Raw genomic sequence first — 22,414 nt, 5'->3', positions numbered from 1 at the left:
GTCTTGCCTCAGTCAAGCATGGTGGTGGGAGTGTCATGGTCTGGGGCTGCATGAGTGCTGCCGGCACTGGGGAGCTACAGTTCATTGAGGGAACCATGAATGCCAACATGTACTGTGACATACTGAAGCAGAGCATGATCCCCTCCCTTCGGAGACTGGGCCGCAGGGCAGTATTCCAACATGATAACGACCCCAAACACACCTCCAAGACGACCACTGCCTTGCTAAAGAAGCTGAGGGTAAAGGTGATGGACTGGCCAAGCATGTCTCCAAACCTAAACCCTATTGAGCATCTGTGGGGCATCTTCAAACGGAAGGTGGAGGAGTGCAAGGTCTCTAACATCCACCAGCTCCGTGATGTCGTCATGGAGGAGTGGAAGAGGACTCCAGTGGCAACCTGTGTGAAGTTCTGGTGAACTCCATGCCCAAGAGGGTTAAGGCAGTGCTGGAAAATGATGGTGGCCACACAAAATATTGACACTTTGGGCCCAATTTGGACATTTTCACTTAGGGGTGTACTCACTTTTGTTGCCAGAGGTTTAAACATTAATGGCTGTGTGTTGAGTTATTTTGAGGGGACAGCAAATTTACACTGATATACAAGCTGTACACTCACTACTTTACATCGTAGCAAAGTGTCATTTCTTCAGTGTTGTCACATGAAAAGATATACTCAAATATTTGCAAAAATGTGAAGGGTGTACTCACTTTTGTGATATACTGTACATACATTTTTCAGATTAGAGTATTTTCATCTGAATTGATTGCTTATGGATACCATGTATGTGTGTAAAATATTACTGTTGTCAGATTTTATTCATTGATTTTTAAAGTGTATTAAAGTGGGTGTTGTTGCAAAATGATATGTATCCATTGTTTAGCTCAAGTTTTGTGTCCTGTAAATCTGACATGTGGTTGTCTCACCAAGCTATCTTACTATGAAGGCACTAACTGTCTCTCAGGATAAGAGATTCTGCTAAATTACTAAAATGTCAAATGTAAATGTTTTACATACAGATCTCATATTACTGCACTGATTAATTTTAGATTACATTTTTAAAATATATATATGTATTTTTTTAATTTTACCCCTTTTTCTCCCCAATTTCATAGTGTCCAATTGTTGTAGTAGCTACTATCTTGTCTCATCGCTACAACTCCCGTACGGGCTCGGGAGAGACGAAGGTTGAAAGTTATGCGCCCTCCGATACACAACCCAACCTAGCCGCACTGCTTCTTAACACAGCGCGCATCCAACCCGGAAGCCAGCCGCACCAATGTGTCGGAGGAAACACCGTGCGCCTGGCAACCTTGGTTAGCACGCACTGCGCCTGGCCCGCCACAGGAGTCGCTGGTGTGCGATTAGACAAGGACTTCCCTACTGACCAAGCCCTCCCTAACCCGGACAACACTAGGCCAATTGTGCGTCGCCCAACGGACCTCCCGGTCACGGCCGGTTACAACAGAGCCTGGGCGCGAACCCAGGGTCTCTGATGGCAGAGCTGGCACTGCAGTACTGCGCCACCCGGGAGGCCACATTTTTTAAATATTAATGTCACAAATGTATCATAATTTTTGGGGGGCTATTTGTCACATTTTGACTGTGTAAAACCAAGCAGAACTAACTATTTCTCTGAGAGTGAGGTGGATATACAGAAACAGTCAAAAGTTTGGACGCCTACTGGTTCCAGGATTTCTCTTTATTTTTACTATTTTCTTCATTGTAGAATAATAGTGAAGACATCTCAACTATGAACTAACACATATGGAATTATGTAGTAACCAAAAAAAGTGTTAAATCTAAATGTATTTATATTTAAAATTCTTCAAAGTAGTCACCGTTTCCCTTGACAGCTTTCAAATATTATTTGTTCTTCTGAGACCTGTATTTGAATATCAAAGAAAATAGTTGCCTTTTAGTTGAAACTATATAAACTATATTTGAATATCTCGAGGATTTGAAATGTTGGAATTTACAAATAAACTACAAAATACAAAAATGTTCTGCCCAAGTCTGCTAGCCAAAGATACTTGGGTTATCCTCCCTCCCTGCCTCGGTGGAGAGACATTCTGTTGTCGTCTGACTAATGAGGCCGCTGGCACAGGCAGTCGATTTTCAGTCCTTTTATCGGCTCTTGAGCTGCAGATAATTATAAATATTTAGCCATTTGGCAGATGCTTTTATCCAGCTCACTTAGAAGGCTGCAACTCCCTCTTGGACAAATTGGGACATTGAAATGCAGATTGGAATCACAGAGTTTTTACATTTCGCATTGGAGGAAAATGTGGGTGGAAGAATGGAACTCTGCAAAATTGATTGGTTAGATGATCAAAGCACTGGCTAGTAGGTGTCTGATCCTTGCTGCACCATAGAACATTAACGTACATGTACAGCATGACATGCCCATAGGTCACGTTTAATGTAATGTTATCGTGCAACGTAATATCACATCTAGAAACTTATTTCACTTTGATGCAAATGGAGGTCCATTTTGCCATTTTTATCCTAAGCATCGCCAGCAGGTCTCAGTCAGACCAGTACACGGTGGTAACTGGCAACCCCTGTCCAGAATTAGTAGGACTATGCCCTGTCCGGAGGGACCATTGTGTCCTTTAATGTAAATTATTTCTTAGAGTCTAGAAACCTACAAGTGGTGCTAGCGAGAGATCTCAGAAGCCATGAAATAATTTGCTGAAGGGTTTCTTTCCAAATCATTCCTGGGCTGACTTGTTCGTTGAGTTATGTGCTGAATGGCCAAGCAGAGATCCAGTTGAGCCCACTGGCCGCTGAGCCAAGTAGTCTACTGTATTAGACAGACACACACACACACACACACACACACACACACACACACACACACACACACACACACACACACACACACACACACACACACACACACACACACACACACACACACACACACACACACACACACACACACAGAGAGATCTATATTGGGGCAGAGGCCACAAATCGTAATATTGATATCATGCAGCATTTGTGGCATTGATGCATTAATTCATGTACACATATCATGTATATATTCTGAACTACAGCATACATTATCTTCAAAATAAACATTCCACCGCGTAAATAATTGTTTACTGCTAAAAAGGCAGTATACAGTGCCTTGTGAAAGTATTCGGCCCCCTTGAACTTTGCGACCTTTTGCCACATTTCAGGCTTCAAACATAAAGATATAAAACTGTATTTTTTTGTGAAGAATCAACAACAAGTGGGACACAATCATGAAGTGGAACGACATTTATTGGATATTTCAAACTTTTTTAACAAATCAAAAACTGAAAAATTGGGCGTGCAAAATTATTCAGCCCCTTTACTTTCAGTGCAGCAAACTCTCTCCAGAAGTTCAGTGAGGATCTCTGAATGATCCAATGTTGACCTAAATGACTAATGATGATAAATACAATCCACCTGTGTGTAATCAAGTCTCTGTATAAATGCACCTGCACTGTGATAGTCTCAGAGGTCCGTTAAAAGCGCAGAGAGCATCATGAAGAACAAGGAACACACCAGGCAGGTCCGAGATACTGTTGTGAAGAAGTTTAAAGCCGGATTTGGATACAAAATGATTTCCCAAGATTTAAACATCCCAAGGAGCACTGTGCAAGCGATAATATTGAAATGGAAGGAGTATCAGACCACTGCAAATCTACCAAGACCTGGCCATCCCTCTAAACTTTCAGCTCATACAAGGAGAAGACTGATCAGAGATGCAGCCAATAGGCCCATGATCACTCTGGATGAACTGCAGAGATCTACAGCTGAGGTGGGAGACTCTGTCCATAGGACAACAATCAGTCATATATTGCACAAATCTGGCCTTTATGGAAGAGTGGCAAGAAGAAAGCCATTTCTTAAAGATATCCATAAAAAGTGTTGTTTAAAGTTTGCCACAAGCCACCTGGGAGACACACCAAACATGTGGAAGAAGGTGCTCTGGTCAGATGAAACCAAAATTGAACTTTTTGGCAACAATGCAAAACGTTATGTTTGGCGTAAAAGCAACACAGCTCATCACCCTGAACACATCATCCCCACTGTCAAACATGGTGGTGGCAGCATCATGGTTTGGGCCTGCTTTTCTTCAGCAGGGACAGGGAAGATGGTTAAAATTGATGGGAAGATGGATGGAGCCAAATACAGGACCATTCTGGAAGAAAACCTGATGGAGTCTGCAAAAGACCTGCGACTGGGACGGAGATTTGTCTTCCAACAAGACAATGATCCAAAACATAAAGCAAAATCTACAATGGAATGGTTCAAAAATAAACATATCCAGGTGTTAGAATGGCCAAGTCAATGTCCAGACCTGAATCCAATCGAGAATCTGTGGAAAGAACTGAAAACTGCTGTTCACAAATGCTCTCCATCCAACCTCACTGAGCTCGAGCTGTTTTGCAAGGAGGAATGGGAAAAAAATTCAGTCTCTCGATGTGCAAAACTGATAGAGACATACCCCAAGCGACTTACAGCTGTAATCGCAGCAAAAGGTGGCGCTACAAAGTATTAACTTAAGGGGGCTGAATAATTTTGCACGCCCAATTTTTCAGTTTTGATTTGTTAAAAAAGTTTGAAATATCCAATAAATGTCGTTCCACTTCATGATTGTGTCCCACTTGTTGTTGATTCTTCACAAAAAAATACAGTTTTATATCTTTATGTTTGAAGCCTGAAATGTGGCAAAAGGTCGCAAAGTTCAAGGGGGCCGAATACTTTCGCAAGGCACTGTATATTTAAGAGGCAGGAAATTAATGGAGGCGGACAGCAGTATGCTAACCTTCATGCCTTTCCCTTAACTTAAATCTTACCTTAAAACCAATGGAACTATATCTAACCTTAACCTTAACCTCACCCTTGTTCCTCAACCTAACCTTAACCCTAATAACCCCTAATATATATTGACACTTGTGCCTAAACATATGTTTTCTTATGTGGGTCAAATATCCACTTATCTAGGAGATAACCAACTGAAAGCAGTTTCCATGAAGTGTAGCAGAGAAAAACAGCAGGTACTATTATAGGCACAACAACAACATTAACACGTTGTAAAAAATGGCTGCCTACATCGGTGAGCGCTTGTTTATTCACCCCTGGGGGCGGCTTCAAGCAGCGAGGCTGAATTCTGCTCCCATTGCAGGAAGGTCATTTTCCTTCCAGGGCAGTGATTGCCACAGATTAGTGCTTAAATCTTGCAAAACGCAACCTATAAATTACAGCAAAGGACAGAGGGGTCAGAGCCTGCCGTGGAACGGAGCCAGGAGTCATCTACTTGCAGGGAGGGGGACATCTGTCTTTGGGAGTCCCTCTGCCTCTCTCTCTGTTTCTCTCTTTCTCTCTCTCTGCCTCTATCACTCTGCTTCACTCTCTTTACCTCTCTCTTAATGCACTCTTCATTTCTTTCAGTCTCCACCCTGCCCCTTCCAAAAGCATATCTGAAGTTAGTATTCCATCTATCATAAATTTGATTGAGACTTGACATTAGTCGTACCAACTCTTACCCTTACCCCCAAACTGCCACCGAAACCTCGAAAACTTCCCCATGACTTATTCATCATCCTCCATTTTCTGAATCAAACTTTGCCTTGAATAATTAAGGAGATCATTCCAAAAGCCTTAACCCCTTCCCGACCTCCCTTTTACAAGTCAACTTGGTACATTTTTTATTGGGTGCATGAAATAGAAATGAAATGAGATGGAGAGGAAGTCTAGTTGAAGCAAAGACTCCCCCAGTCTCGGTTATGGGTATAACACGTTAATTCCGAGAGGGATAAATGCATATCTTTCCTCACATAATGACACAAGCTTTGCCTCTTTAGTCTTTGGCTTCTGCTCCATAGGATCAACAGCAGAGAGGTAGCTAGTTCTAGGATCAACAGTCTTTGGCTTCTGCTTCATAGGATCAACAGCAGACAACTACATTACAGCTAGTTATAGAATCAACCGCAGGTACCCTGTAGCTAGTTCAAGGATCAACAGCAGGTACCCTGTAGCTAGTTCTAGGATCAACAGCAGGTACACTGTAGCAAGTTCTAGGATCAACAGCAGGTACACTGTAACTAGTTCTAGGATCAACAGCAGGTACCCTGTAGCTAGTTCTAGGATCAACAGCAGGTACACTGTAGCAAGTTCTAGGATCAACAGCAAAGAGGTACACTGTTGCTAGTTCTAGCATCAACAGCAGAGAGGTACACTGTCACTAGTTCTGGATCAACAGGAGATCAACACTCTCTCTAGTTCTAGGATCAGAAACCAATGGGTACACTAGCTAGGCCTATGTTCCTTGTTACAATGTTGATCTTAACTAGATATTTTGTATCCACTAAAAGCTTTTATCTATTTTGATTTATACTTGTGTACCTGTTTCTTGTCACACATGCTTATAAGACCTTTATTTAGCTCATTATTCATGATATTGAACAAATGTATGCTAATTTAATGGATGCTTTGATTTACTTTAGCTTGATTTATCTTCTGTTCTTGCCCTAATATTGCTTCTATTGGATATGAAGTAATGCATCCCACAGGTTTCCTTGAAAACATCTTGAAGTGTATCCTGATTTTTTATTTTTATTTAATCTATTTCATGTTCCCACATTGATCTTTAAAGTTTCAAGATACAGAATATGCTATTACAAAAAAAGTATATATGATCCAAAAGACACACACCGACATGTATATTAAACAGTGAACAATCATGATATTGTGCCTAATGCCATCATATCAAGTCTTTGTCTGATTCGAGTACACATTTCAGGCCTTCTTGGCTCTCTTCTGGATGTGAGTAAACTTCCTTACTACTCCTATTCCTGCCATTTGATAACATTCAGCCACCTAAACCTCAAGACAGCATGGAGAGGCACGCACACACACACACACACACACACACACACACACACACACACACACACACACACACACACACACACACACACACACACACACACACTCACACACACACACACTCTCTGCTTGCACCACAATCTTACTAATAACAATCTGTCAATGTTTACATGTATTAGTAATATAGCTATAGTATAGAGACACAGCACAGTGCATTCAGAAAGTATTCAGAGTCCTTGACTTTTTCCACATTATGTTACGTTACAGCTTTATTCTGAAATTGATATTATGAATGTTTTTCCTAAATCTACACACAATACCTCATAATGACAAAGCGAAAACAGGTTTATAGAAATTTCTGCAAATGTATTAAAAATAAAAAACAGAAATACTTTATTTACATACAGTTGAAGTCGGGAGTTTAAATACACCTTAGACAAATACATTTAAACTCAGTGTTTCCACAATTCTTGACATTTAATCCGAGTAAAAAGTCCCTGTCTTAGGTCAGTTAGAATAACCACTTTACTTTAAGAATGTGAAATGTCAGAATAATAGTAGAGATAATTATTTATGTCAGCTTTTCTTTCTTTCATCACATTCCCAGTGGGTCAGAAGTTAACATACACTCAATTAGTATTTGGTAGCACTGCCTTTAAATTGTTTAACTTGGGTCAAACGTTTTGGGTAGCCTTCCACAAGCTTCCCACAATATGTTGGTTGAATGTTGGCCCATTCCTCCTGACAGAGCTGGCGTAACTGAGTCAGGTTTGTAGGCCTCCTTGTACACACATGCTTTTTCAGTTCTGCCCACAAATGTTTAGATAGGATTGAGGTCAGGGCTTTGTGATGGCAATTCCAATACCTTGACTTTGTTGTCCTTAAGCCATTTTGCCACAACTTTGGAAGTATACTTGCAGTCATTGTCCATTTGTAAGACCCATTTGCGACCAAGCTTTAACTTCCTGAATGATGTCTTGCTTCAATATATCCACATACATTTGTTTCCTCATAATGCCATCTATTTTGTGAAGTGCATCAGTGTCTCCTGCAGCAAAGAACCCCCACAACATGATGCTGCCCCCCCCCCGTGCGTCACGGTTCGGATGGTGTTCTTCGGCTTGCAAGCCTCCCCCTTTTCCCTCCAAACATAATGATAGTCAATAAGGCCACACAGTTCTATTTTTGTTTCATCAGACCAGGGGACATTTCTCCAAAAAGTACGATATTTGTTCCTATGTGCAGATGCAAACCGTAGTCTGGGGTTTTTATGGCGGTTTTGGAGCAGTTGCTTCTTCCTTGCTGAGCGGCCTTTCAGGTTATGTCGATATAGGACTCGTTTTACTGTGGACATATATACTTTTGTACCTGTTTCCTCCAGCATCTTCACAAGGTCCTTTGCTGTTGTTCTGAGATTGATTTGTGCTTTTCGCACCAAAGTACGTACATCTCTAGGAGACAGAACGCATCTCCTTCCTCAGCGGTATGACATCTCCGTGGTCCCATTGGGTTTATACTTGCATACTATTGTTTGTACAGATGAACCTGGTACCTTCAGGCATTTGGAAATTGCTCCCAAGGACGAACCAGACTTGTGGAGGTCTACAGTTTTTTTCTGAGGTCTTGGATGATTTCTTTTGATTTTCCCATGATGTCAAGAAAATAGGCTAAGTTTGAAGGTAGGCATTGAAATACATCCACAGGTACACCTCCAATTGACTCAAATGATGTCAATTAGCCTATCAGAAGCTTCTAAAGCCGTGATATAATTTTCTGGAATTTTCCAAGCTGTTTAAAGGCACAGTCAACTTAGCATATGTAAACTTCTGACCCACTGGAATTGTGACACAGTGAATTATAAGTGAAATAATCTGTCTGTAAACAAAAAATGACTTGTGTCATGCACAAAGTAGATGTCCTAACCGACTTGCCAAAATTGTAGTTTGTTAACAAGAAATGTGTGGAGTGGTTGAAAAACGAGTTGCAATGACTCCAACCTAAGTCTATGTAAACTTCCGACTTCAACTGTAAATATTCTGACCCTTTGCTATGAGACTTTAAATTGAGCTGAACTGCATCCTGTTTCCATTGATCGTCGTTGAGATGTTTCTACAACTTGATTGGAGTTCACATGTGGTAAATTAAATTGATTGGACAAGATTTGGAAAGGCACACACCTGTCTATATAAGGTCCCAGAGTTGACAGTGCATGTCAGAGCAAAAACCAAGCCATGAGGTTGAAGGAATTGTCTGTAATGCTCAAAGACAGGATTGTGTTGAGGCATAGGCATAGAGGAAGGGTACCAAAAACGGTCTGCAGCATTGAAGGTCCCTAACAACACAGCGGCCTCCATCATTCTTAAATGGAAGAAGTTTGGAACCACCAACACTGTTCCTAGAGCTGGACGACCTGACCAAACTGAGAAATCGGGGGAGAAGGGCCTTGGTCAGGGAGGTGACCAAGAACCTGATGGTCACTCTGACAAAGCTCCAGAGTTCATCTGTGGAAATGGGAGAAACTTCCAGAAGGACAACCATCTCTGCAGCACTCCACCAATCAGGCCTTTATGGTAGAGTGGCCACATAGAAGCCACTCCTCAGTAAAAGGCACATGACAGCCCGCTTGGAGTTTGCCAAAAGGCACCTAAAGACTCTCAGACCATGAGAAACAACTCTTTGGTATGAATGCCAAGCGTCACGTCTGAAGGAAACTTGGCACCATCCCTACGGGGAAAAATTGTGGTGACAGCATTATGCTGTGGGGATGTTTGATGAAAACCTGCTCCAGAGTGCTCAAGACCTCAGACTGGGTTGTGGCAGCCTGTTTTTGTTTTTTATTTGTAATACATTTGTGAACATTTCTAAAGACTTGTTTTTGCTTTGTCATTATGGGGTATTGTTTGAAGATTGATGAGGAAAAAAGAAACAGTTGAATCGATTTTAGACTAAGGCTGTAACATAACAAAATGTGGAAAAAGTAAAGGGGTCTGAATACTTCCCGAATGCACCGCATACAAACAGCTGACCTATAGACAAAGGAACTTACTCTATAATTATATAGCTTGTGTTCTCTATGACGTAACAGTGTACATATTGCCAAAGCTTATAATTACACGTACACAGTGCAGATATGTGCTATAGCAATGCATGTCATGTCAGAGAGATTGCCTGCACTATAACCTAACAAACAGTAGAGAGGGTTGTAGTAATTCACTATCATTATGGTACAAAGTATGCAGCACAACAATATCGATACAAATCTCATTCAGGAGACCTTTTGAGTCCTGGGTTGAATTTGCTGCTGTTCCCAGCCTGACCTATATGTTCCATTGATCTCTAAGAAGTCAAACTTCTAAATGTCAGTGGACGTGTGCATCAAACCTACAGTGGAATATAACCAAGTCAGAATGTTCCAAGGCTTTAGCCATACTAAACATTTAACTGGTCCTGTAGGAGAGAGAAAGTTGGGGATGGGGAAGAATTGTGGTTGTTCCATTGGCTTGGTTTGGTTTGATTTCTGCATGGGGCACCACACACATAAACACATGCACATACGCACGCACGCATGCACGCACACGCACACACACACACACACACACACACACACACACACACACACACACACACACACACACACACACACACACACACACCATACTGTTCAGATGGAGCGATAGCGATAGCAGGATATTTGAGAACTAGCATTTTAAGAGGAAGATATCTCTGTCAAATCAAATAAAGAGGGGTAATAAAAACTGTGTGAACAACAGAAGGTTTCCACATTTTGAAAGCATTGCATTCTCTCACTCTGGAACAGAGGTTATATCTGAAACAGCAGGGAAACAAGTAGAAGGATCGAACAGACCCCAAGCGTCAGCCTCGTGAAACATGGACCACAATAACACGTACAGTTGAAGTCGGAAGTTTACATATACTTAGGATGGAGTCATTAAAACTAGTTTTCCAACCACTCCACAAATTTCTAATTAACAAACTATAGTTTTGGCAAGTCGGTGAGGACATCTACTTTCTGCATGACACAAGTAATTTGTCCAGAATAGGATGTCATGGCTTTAGAAGCTTCTGATAGGCTAATTGACATCATTTGAGTCAATTGGAGGTGTACCTGTGGATGTATTTCAAGGCCTACCTTCAAACTCAGTGCCTCTTTGCTTGACATCATGGGAAAATTTAAAGAAATCATCCAAGACCTCAGAAGAAAACTGTAGACCTCCACAAGTCTGGTTCATCCTTGGGAGCAATTTCCAATTGCCTGAAGGTACCACATTCATCTGTACAAACAATAGAGCCAACAACCACGGAGCCATCATACCGCTCAGGAAGGAGACCCGTATCAAACCCAGACAACAGCAAAGGACCTTGTGAAGATGTTGGAGGAAACAGGTACAAAATTATCTATATCCATAGTAAAACAAGTCCTATATCGACATAACCTAAAAGGCTGCTCAGCAAGGAAGAAGCCACTGCCATAGAAAAGCCCGACTACGGTTTGCAACTGCACATGGGGACAAAGATTGTACTTTTTGGAGAAATGTCCTAGTTTCATCTGGTCTGATGAAACAAAAATAGAACTGTTTGGCCATGGTGACCATCGTTTTGTTTGGAGGAAAAAGGGGGGGACTTGCAAGCCGAAGAACACTATCCCAACCGTGAAGCACGGGGGTGGCAGCAACATGTTCTGGGGGTGCTTCACTGCAGGAGGGACTGGTCACTTCACAAAATAGATGGAATCATGAGGGAGGAAAATTCTGTGGATATATTGAAGCAACATCTCAAGACATCAGTCTTCCAAATGCACAATGACCCCAAGCATACTTCCAAAGTTGTGGCAAAATGGCTTAAAACTTCTTCAGGCTTCAGCCTTTTTTCTCAATTTCCGCCTGACTGATGTGCCCATAGTAAACTGCCTGTTACTCAGGCCCAGAATCCAGGATATGCATATAATTGGTAGTATTGGATAGAAAACACTTTGAAGTTTGTAGAAATGTTAAAAATAATGTATGAGACTATAACACAATAGATATGGTAGGATAAAAAAAGTTTGAGAGCCCATGCTCTTACAATAGAAAGTATAGGGGCATATGAGAATCCAGCTCCCAGATTGCAATTCCTATGGCTTCCACTAGATGTCAACAGTCGTTGTTCAAGGTTTCAGGCTTGTTTCTTCCAAAACGAGGAATAATTATGAGTTTTAGTACTGGGACTCAGAGTTGGAAATCAGTCTGTGCGAGCGCAACGAAGAGGACGCGCACCTGCTAATATTCTAATTCTATTGAACATACTTCTTTCCACATGAAATATTACAGTTTAATTACATTTTAGTGTATCTGAGGATTAAACAGAAGTGTATTTTGACTTGCTTTAATAAAGTTTAGCGGTAGCTTTTTGGATTCCTTTCTCTACATGTTGAACAAGTGGATTACTGAAATCGATGGCGCCAACTAAACAGACTTTTTGGGATATAAAGAAGGATTTTATATAACAAAACAACACTACATGTTGTAGCTGGGACCCAGCTAGGAAGATTATATATAATATTTAATAGGTATTTGTGATTTTATGAAGCCTGTGCCGGTGGAAAAATATGTTGATGTGGGGCGCCGTCCTCAAACAATCGCATGGCATGCTTTCGCTGTGAAGCCTATTGTAAATCGGACAGCACAGTTAGATTAACCTCTTGAAGTTAGGGGGCACTATTTTTATGTTTGGAAAAATAACATTCCCAAAGTAAATGGCCTATTTCCCAGGAGCAGATGCTAGAATATGCATATAATTGACAGCTTAGGATAGAGAACACTCTAAAGTTTCCAAAACTGTAAAAATATTGTCTGTGAGTATAACAGAACTGATATTGCAGGCGAAAGCCTGAGAAAAATCCAATCAGGAAGTGACTCTTATTTTGAAACCCCTGTGTTCCTATGCATCCCTATTGCCCATTGAAAGGGATATCAACCAGATTCCTTTTCTATGGCTTCCCTAAGGTGTCAACAGCCTTTAGACATAGTTTCAGGCTTTTATTTTGAAGAATGAGCGTGAACGACCACATTGCGTATGTGGACAGGTGGAGGCTCTCAGAGTGAGTTGTGCGCGGCCATTGTTACTCCCGGTCCTAGTGAAAAGCCAACTGTCCCGGTTGATATATTATCGAATAGATATTTGAAAAACACCTTGAGGATTGATTATAAAAAACGTTTGACATGGTTCTGTGTACATTATGGATATAATTTGGAATTTTTGTCTGCGTTGTCTTGACTGCTCTTTCCGGTGGATTCCTGGGCATAACGCACCAAACTAACGGAGGTATTTGGATATAAAAAATATCTTTATGGAACAAAAGGAACATTTGTTGTCTAACTTGGAGTCTCGTGAGTGAAAACATCCGAAGATCATCAAAGGTAAAAGATTAATTTGATTGCTTTTCTGATTTTCGTGACCTGATACTAGGTGTACTTATTGTTTTGTTTTGCTATCGATAAACTTACACAAACACTTGTGTTGCTTTCGCTGTAAAGCATAATTTCAGAATCTGAGACGACAGGGTGATTAACAAAAGGCTAAGCTGTGTTTCGCTATATTTCACTTGTGATTTGATGAATATGAATATTTTCTAGTAATGTTACTTGACTGTTGCGCTATGCTATTCAGCGTTGCTGATGACAAATATACCGGATCCGGGATGGGTGGTTCTAAGAGGGTGTTAACAAGAATGTAAGTTTTTAACTGATATAAGACACTTGTATGTACCTAAATGTTTAATATCCATAATCTTTATGATTTTTTATTTTAATTGCGCGCCCTCCAATTTCACCGGAAGTTGTCGACAGGTGTCCCCGCTGGCGGGACGACTAGCCCTAAGAAGTTTTAAGGACAACGAATTCAAGGTATTGGAGTGGCCATCGCAACGCACTGACCTCAATCCCATAGAAAATTTGTGGGCAGAACTGAAAAAGCGTGTGCGAGCAAGGAGTCCTACAAACCTGACTCAGTTACACCAGCTCTATCAGGAGGAATTGGCCAAAATTCACCCAACTTATTGTGGGAAGCTCTTGGAAGGCTACCCGAAATATTTGAACCAAGTTAAACAATTTAAAGGCAATGCTACCAAATACTAATTGAGTGTATGTAACCTTTTGACCCACTGGGAATGTGATGAAAGAAATAAAAACTGAAATAAATCATTCTCTACTATTATTCTGACATTTCGCATTCTTAAAATAAAGTGGAGATCCTAACTGACTTAAGACACTGAATTTTTACTAGGATTAAATGTCAGGAATTGTGAAAAACTGAGTTAAAATGTATTTGGCTGTGTATGTGAACATCCGACTTCAACTGTAGATGATGCAACAGCCTTGAAAATAGAATCTATTTAACCCTCCAAAACAGCGCTACAAGAAGCTTTCAGCCACTCAAAATCGCCATAGCAATGACATGGCAATAGCAAAAAACTAAAAATATAATTTTAATATGAGAAAGGAGGTTGGACTTTGGGCAATTTCTTTAGCCTCTTTTAGGGAATACAAAAGGCTAAGCTGAGTAGAGTTTTAAGGCTGACCAAGTGTGCTTCAGATTTTGAATTTTGTATATGCAGTATAATTACTTATCAAGCATTATGCCTTTAAGGCTACAGGTATGGGTGTGGTTAGAGGCGTGTCCAACCCACAGGTGCCATCTTGAATTGGCAGACTCAATGGGGTGATGTCAGAGTTGGGTCATCCCAATCATCCCACTTAGCATTTACCATCTTGAATTAGGCTGAAGGCCCATTGTTTGAAAAGAGCCGAGCATTATTTGTTACTAATAAGAAGTAGTTGTTTGTTTTCTAAAAAGAGTAGTAAATAGTTCAAGAAAAAAAGTATAGTTCAGAAAAAAAGTGCTTGGTGTCAAGCTAGGCTGTACAAGGCCTAGCCTACAAGCTTGCTTGCATCGCACCACCAGTAAGCATCAGGACTATTAACACACTATTCTTATATGGATACATCCTTTACTTGATTAGACCTGAGATTATTCAACAATAGCAAGTAACACAGAGGTCTATTATGTAGTTATGTATACAATTAGTTATACAGTGCATTCAGCTAGGGTTAAGGTTAGGGTTAAGATTAAGCGTTAGGAGTTAGGGGTTAGGGGTTAGGGAAAATAGGATTTTGAATGGGAATCAATTGTTTGGTCCCCAAAAGGATAGAAAACAAACGTGTGTGTGTGTGTGTGTATTTGTTTGTTGTGCGTGCGTGCATATACAAGTTGCAAAGTGCTGGCAAATACTTTTCCAATTACTTCCATAATATGAAGGGTGGAGTCACATCTTAGTTCAGGAGAGTTCTCTTCCCCCCCTGACAACCGTCATGACTCTACCAGCAGTTAGAATGCTGATCCCTTAGTCTTCCACCCCCTCACTGTTTCCCTCCTCCCTCCCTCCATCCATCCCCCTCCTTCCTACATGGCCATCGCCCACTGTGAGTAACTGGCCCTCTGGGCTAATGGCCGGCCCCTTCTGACTATCCCGGCCAATCATAATCATCAATAGCAGCCGAGGTGCCTTGACAACTGTCCACGCTGACAAATGAGAGTTGACGTATCTACGTACACGTCTCTCGTTCTCCTCCCTATATTTATTGTCTTGCGTCTCAGATGTTTTTAGATGTAGGGTGGGTGACCTGGGGGGAGGACTTTTGCGAGACATGACCTTATCGGTGACATATGTTGCCTCTTTTCCTCAACAAAACGCTCAATATTGATCACGGCACGTCGTCATAGAAACAGGGCACGATGTGATGTCTAAGTATGCATTCCGATTGGAGCTGAGTAGAGAATTCTGGGCAGAGGATGAGAGGGAAGGAGGGGTACACACACACATCCCAAATCAACGACGTGAGGAGAAAAATGAGCCCACAAAGGGGATGATGCAACGTGAGTGAAATCCTGCGTCCGGAACGCGTGGTGCATTAACACAGCCCGGCAGAAAAACACCTTCACTGAGTCCCACAGGATATTACCTTTACGATACTGCAGTACATTCAGACATTCTGTCCATTGACAATGTTCCCAGTTTCAGCTAGTTTTCAAAGCAGTCAGGGTCCAGGTTTTATGGATTTTGAATGATAGAAGAAATGTAGAAATAGTTAATGAAGATTTCCATTGCTTCTCTAAGAAGAAGGGTCACTAGGTGGATACCTGTAATCCAATAAAGTAAGCCACAGGTCTAGAACTGTAAAGGCCAGTTACCCAGACCCAGATTAAACTGCTCATCAACACCCTGTACAGTATATCACCCTCTCGATCCACTATACTGCCCTACCAAGCAAAAAGGCAGTAACTGCTCATTTGGTCAAAAATGAGTTAATGTTATTTTTGCTACATTAAATACATGCTTAATCATGTGGACAAGTATCCTGCCTCTATTGTATTGTGTTTTGGAGAAAATGGGGGTCATGTTAGCAGTAACTGCATAAAGTTACTGTGAAACCAAGGTAAATAAAAGCCATTTTTCTCAGTTCCACACTTTGAGCAGTTACTGCCTTTTTGCTTTTTAGGGCAGTATAGTTACAGATGTTTAACTGTCCTCTCTTAAGCAAAAGAGTGTAGGAATGGTAGCTTACTAACTGTGAATACATTTAAATAACTACCTTTGCTATATAAAGTCCTTTCAAATACTTGTATTAATTATAACACAGAAATAGATGACCCCTCCACAGTTTTCGTAATCTTAGCCTATCTAGTAATTTTAGAATCACCCAAGTTTGGTAGACTATGCTGTTGCCAGCACTTTTTGCCCATGGGCATGGTTGTTCATGCGGTGGTTACAATATAACACTGATCAAATCTTCTCATAAAAGGTCGGCGGCAAAACCACTGCAGCAAATGAGTTTGGTACAGGGATAAAGATAATTTTTTACATGCAAATCTGATTGGATACAACATTTGATTATTGAAATATTATCCTCAATTTAACATCAGTGTTGCTTTTTATTTCTGAGGGCTAATCAGGGACATTTTCAGGGACAGCTCTAGCCGGGTACAGGTCACCAAAATCTGGGACTGACCCAAGAAATTGGGGATGTCTAGTCACCCTAATTTAGGGGATCTTGACAATGTATCTACACCACTTGCCATCCAGCTATTCGCTGTTTAATATCTATGCATAGTCACTTTACCCCTACCTACATGTACAAATGACCTCGACTAACCTGTACCCCTGCACATTGACTCGGTACCGGTACCCCCTGTATATAGCCTCGTTATTGTTCTTTTCTTGTGTTACTTTTTATTATTTTTTTCCTTAGCTTATTTGGTCATTTTTTTCTTAACTCTTTCTTGAACTACATTGTTGATTAAAGGCTTGTAAGTAAGCATTTCACGGTAAGGTCTACACCTGTTGTATTCGGCGCATGTGACAAATGAATTTTGATTTGATTATCTAGGACAAAATAAGGTGAGGGCAGAGAGCCCAACGGGAGCCTCTTTCGATCTTTCACTTGAATTCCTCAAAAAACACCCCAAGATATCAGTATACTAGGGTTTCTCTCACTTTCAAAGGACTCCTAGGAAAACCCGAAGCAGAGGAACTCAAAGCAACTCTAACTCTAAGGGAGAACATTTTCAGTGAATGTAACAATACATGTAATTACTCCGTTACTACATGCATATTACATTGTTATTACACCAAACTGCACTGTTGGTTAAGGGCTTGTAAGTAAGCATTTCACGGTAAAGTCTACACTTGCTGTATTCGGCGCATGTGACAAATACAGTTTGATTTGATTTGAAAGCAACTGATACACGATACATACATTGTTGACACTTGACAGTCATACATGTTAGGATTGACCCACTGACCTAAGGTGTATTACTGTACATGGGTGTATTCTAGTTAGGTCACCTGGTTCATAGTGTGCTGCCATATCTCTCCCCACCCTCCCTCCCATACTGCATTGCAAAAAAATTGCGAAACGGCCCCTCTTTGTGCCGACGTCCGTCTCAGCATGCACGACGGCAGCCGGTGATGGTTATAAATGGCCTCTATTAGCACAGCCCAGTCGCAGAAGGGAGTGAAATAAAATCATTGGGAGAATGTAGGGCTAGTGCTGTCGCCTCTGTGCCTGTGCCCGTTCCCTTCCCACCCCAGCCTCCTCTACAAGCTCCCTCCCTTTCAAGGGGATGGCAACCTAAAGACTAGATTACTAGTGATACAAGGGGTCATTATTTGGATGGTAATTGCAATAGTATAGTTAGTAGTATCCGAGGCGTTTGCAACAATGAAAATACTAGCTAGGAGTTTGTCTAACAATTATTGTGGCGTCACATGTTGCTATAACATTGTAGAATATTAATAGCATCTATAGGTGCATCTATATATTCACACTAAATGAATTGAGGGTTGTTGTGAACCAGGGAAATAAAGAGGGAAATGGGGTTTGGAGGAAAGGAGGAGGAGAAGAGGGAGAATCAGGGAACGGCGTAAAGGTGTCAATAAAGTATGTGGAGGAAAGAGAGAGGTGGAGGAGTATTTCGATGAGAAGTTACATATAACTGAAAGAAGAAAAGGAGGAAACAGAAGATGGAGAGAAAATAAAAATAAAATGGAGTGAACACGTTTTGCTGTGGCTGGAGGGCTGGAGTCTGAGATTTAGGCAAATAACCTTAGGAGCCAAGCCATCAATCAGCTCAGAGCATTCCAATAAGTGTCAAAAGGCTGCAAATGTTCTAAGACCCTAGTGTTGTGCACTTTTATTGCAGTATTAATTCCAATGAAAAGGCAATAACTTTCTTCAACCCTAAAGTTGTTTATAGGGCAACATTGCCCTTGTTTGACTTTGAGCTTTGGGACTATATTTTGTACAATAGTCAAAAAATGATGCCGTACACATTTTGCCAGCTTATAGATATATTCAAAATACTGGCAACACTTTACTGTAGGCCGACAGGTATAAAGCATTATGATGCAGTTATAATGCATGCCAGACTTGTTGTAAGCAGGTATGAACCAGTTATAATGTCTTACTATCATCTCATAATGATCCTGACTAGGCTTTTCAGTCGGTCTCAAAATCGTAGCATCAAATTCCACAATCGTAACACTTTATTTGACAGTGCCATTTTGGCATGTATATGATAGTGTTGTTTCACAATGACATTTAGTCAACCATGCTATGACACCAACATAACGAGAATGCTGTCCATGGTGTAGACCACTACAGTCATAACACAAACCGCTGCCTCTGTCATGACAGTGGTTATTTGGCATGAGAGGTTATGATTGGACATGACCCCTTATGGCATAACACCTTCATATCTATATCTATTCCCAGGTGGCGCAGTGGTCTAAGGCACTGCATCACAGTGCCACCAAAGATTCTGGTTTCAAGCCTGAGCCCTGGGGTCATAGCGATGAGACAACACAGTAACTACTAATAATTGGATACCACGAAATTGGGGGTAAAAATAATAAAAATATATATATACATTTTAAGGTTTCTAATAACACATTATACATGCTTATAACAAGTAACAAAGCACTATACCTGTTGGCTGTAAGTAACAAGTTACCAAAAATATTATTTACTTACATTAAAACATTCAGACATAACTTTACAATAACTTTTTTTTAAACTCAACATTCAACAAAAATCCTCTGCTTGTGGGAAGGTGTGGGGATATTGGGCTGGCTGGGAGAAGAGGTGTATACACACACACACTGTCTATAGCCAACCAGCTAGCCAGCGAGAGAGCTACTGCATCCAGCTAGTTATAATATGAGAGCGGTGCTACGAAGGGGGGTGCACTAATAAAAGTGGGGGCCTGGCCTGTGATGCCAGGCAATATATCGCCCTAAGGAGACAGTTCCTAGAATCAGCCGGCATGGCCTCCCATAGTTCACGGGCCGTACGTGATTAACCGTCGGACAGGGAGTCGTTACTACAGCTGGGCTATTAATAAAAGATACCCCTCCTTCCTCTTCCCCCTCCTCCTCCCACTTCCCTCTCATCTCTTTGGTTCCCCCATCCCTGGCAATCTCCTCCTCCCTTCCTCCTGCTTTATTTCTATATCATCATTATTTATCGACACATGCAAAACGTCATGTTGGTAACGGGATGGGAGAGGTTGAGGATAGGAAAACTGAAACGTTCTGTCTGTACTTTAACGTCCACATATGTAGTGACCCATGGAGCCTGAAAATGCCCTCCAGGTGTAGCAGATCAATTAGTGACTTCATTAAGATTCTGATGCCCTGAGCAAATAGGGAATAGCTAACCACTGGCTACCCCTCTAAAGAGTCTGAAATCAACGTCCATAACATTGGTCATTACCCTTACACCAAGGTATATGGCTGGCCATTACCCTTACACCAAGGCATGTGACCGATCGTTAGCATTACATTGAAGATGTGACAGTTCATTGCATCACACAACAGGTATTCAGCATTGTGTAAAATTACCGTAACACCAAAGGGTTGACTAGGTCTCACTGTGTAATGCAAAACACTAGACTCTTGATACACCATCATCAAGGCTACAGGTATATGTAAATATTAAACAGCTGAGAGATTAAGGCACACACGCAAACAGACACACACACACAGACACACACACACACACACACACACACACACACACACACACACACACACACACATAGATACACACAGTTATCACTCTATAAATCAGCTGGTTGTTCAAACACCTGTCTTTACGCCATATTCAAAGAGTTCCCTGACATCCTTTTTACTTTCTAAAACCACAAAACGTATGCACAAGACTAGCGAATAACCTCAATTACATATTGTAGGTAAGGTGGGTGGACCACAGGTAATGTGTAATGTATACTGTAGAATGCATTATGTAAAATCTAAGAAAGTATTGGTTACATTTTCTCAGAGAATAATACAGTAAAAAGCATGTACCCAATCACGCACGATCGCGCGCACGCGCAAGCACACACACTAACACATTTTTCCTCCCTCCCTCTCCTCCTGTTACAAGCAACTTGGCATAACGCGCAACAGAGTGCAAGATGGTGCCGTGGGCAGGAAGCCATGGGCTCCTCCGGACTCCTCCGGTGAACTTTCAAGCGTAGAGATTATACACTTGTGAATGAATGCACAATAACTAAATATGTGACTTACTCTTAACACCATAGCCTAAACTTCCAAAGTTAAAAGATAAACTGTGACTTGCTCTCAATATTGTTACACAATAGCCTATTAGGTCGTGATGCTTGACAGCACGATGTGCCTGGATATCTCAGAACTAGAGATTTGAGGATATGTTAGTTGAAATGGCTAAATATTGACCAAGGAATCAAGACTATAGAAATGGACCTGTCGAGAGTAAGCTACAATAGTAAATGTCACACTAAAAACTACTGTAAACGCAAGTAATATTACGCAACCACCGACCATCAAATCCAAAACGCTTTGGAAATGGAAAGACATTAGTGACAGGCAGCCGCGACGGGAGCCGCAGAGAAAAGAGCGTGAAGATGGGGATTCCGCTCTCTCGGGGACTGGTAGGCGCAACCCACCTTTGTGCATGCCCGTAAAGCGGTCCTTGAGCACCGTGAGCTCGTAGATCTTGCCGAACTCCTCGAAGAGCGGCCTGAGGTCCTTCTCGTCCAGGTTGCGCGGTATTTGCCCGATGAACAGTTTAATGGCGTCGTGGTCCTTCATGGGGATGGTGCCCCCGCAGCCCGCTGAACTGTGGCTGTGGCTTAATCCGTTCACTAGCCCGTTTGTGCCGTCCACCTGTCCATTTGTTAAAGTTGCCATCTTCGGACCGGCAATGAGTTGTGATAACAGCGGCGGTAGCAGCAGCGCAATCTTGGTGGCCGTTGTATAGAAGCTTCCGAACGAAGTAGCCTATTGATTTAAAAAAAAAGTCTAAAAAGCCTTGCTGGTCCTGCTTGTAGTCCTACCAATGCAAATATGTACATGAATAAATATACATATGTTTCATTGGGCTAAAACGAATATCAAAAGCTTGGAGCAGGCTTTCTTGTCCCGGTGGAGGCGTGATTCCGTGTAGCCTATTTATGTGCTAATTAATCATTAATCCATTCATTTACTAAAAGAGAGGAGAGAGTGGGGAGAGAGAGAGACCAAGAGCTTTCGTATTCTATTTACACCTCCTTTCGTTCCCCTAGTCCCTGCTTCTAGGTTCCCTTTTAATTTTTGCATTGAGAAGTTGGTATGGGTGTTCTCGGTTTAAACGGACGGGGCCAGCTCAAGGGCTACAATGAATGCGGGGAGGTATAGAACGAGGGGAACCACTAGGATTCGATGTTTGTGTTAAACAGCGTTTTATCCCCCCCTTCCCGTTTAGAAAGCCGAATGGTACGATCCAAGGGGAACGGGGTCTATAAAAAAAGAAAATAGTGACAGTAATCTGTATGGCTCTTTGTGCAATAGTCTATCATGTGCAAATCACGCCACGTCCGCAGCGAAATAATAGGCCTAATAATAATAATAATAATAATATGCTATAAAATATATGTCTACCATATTTCCCCTTCAAAATATAGGCCCACTCC

At 41.4% G+C, this 22,414-nt stretch overlaps 1 protein-coding gene across 1 annotated transcript in view; it reads right to left on the bottom strand.

The window, feature by feature from the left end:
* LOC135572932 (CUGBP Elav-like family member 4) overlaps window positions 1-22,034 on the bottom strand; it is a 37,875-nt gene extending 15,841 nt beyond the window's left edge. Inside the window, exon 1 of the mRNA XM_065021839.1 lies at window positions 21,410-22,034. Within this exon, the coding sequence (XP_064877911.1) occupies window positions 21,410-21,653 (244 nt within the window). The 5' untranslated portion in view covers window positions 21,654-22,034. The remainder of the gene's footprint in view (window positions 1-21,409) is intronic.
* Between the last annotated feature and the right edge of the window lie 380 nt (window positions 22,035-22,414).

Source organism: Oncorhynchus nerka, linkage group LG2 (genome assembly GCF_034236695.1).
Source record: "Oncorhynchus nerka isolate Pitt River linkage group LG2, Oner_Uvic_2.0, whole genome shotgun sequence".
Lineage (NCBI taxonomy): Eukaryota > Metazoa > Chordata > Actinopteri > Salmoniformes > Salmonidae > Oncorhynchus > Oncorhynchus nerka.
The sequence above is the reverse complement of the archived record's forward strand: the minus strand, read 5'-3'. Positions and strand labels throughout refer to the sequence as shown.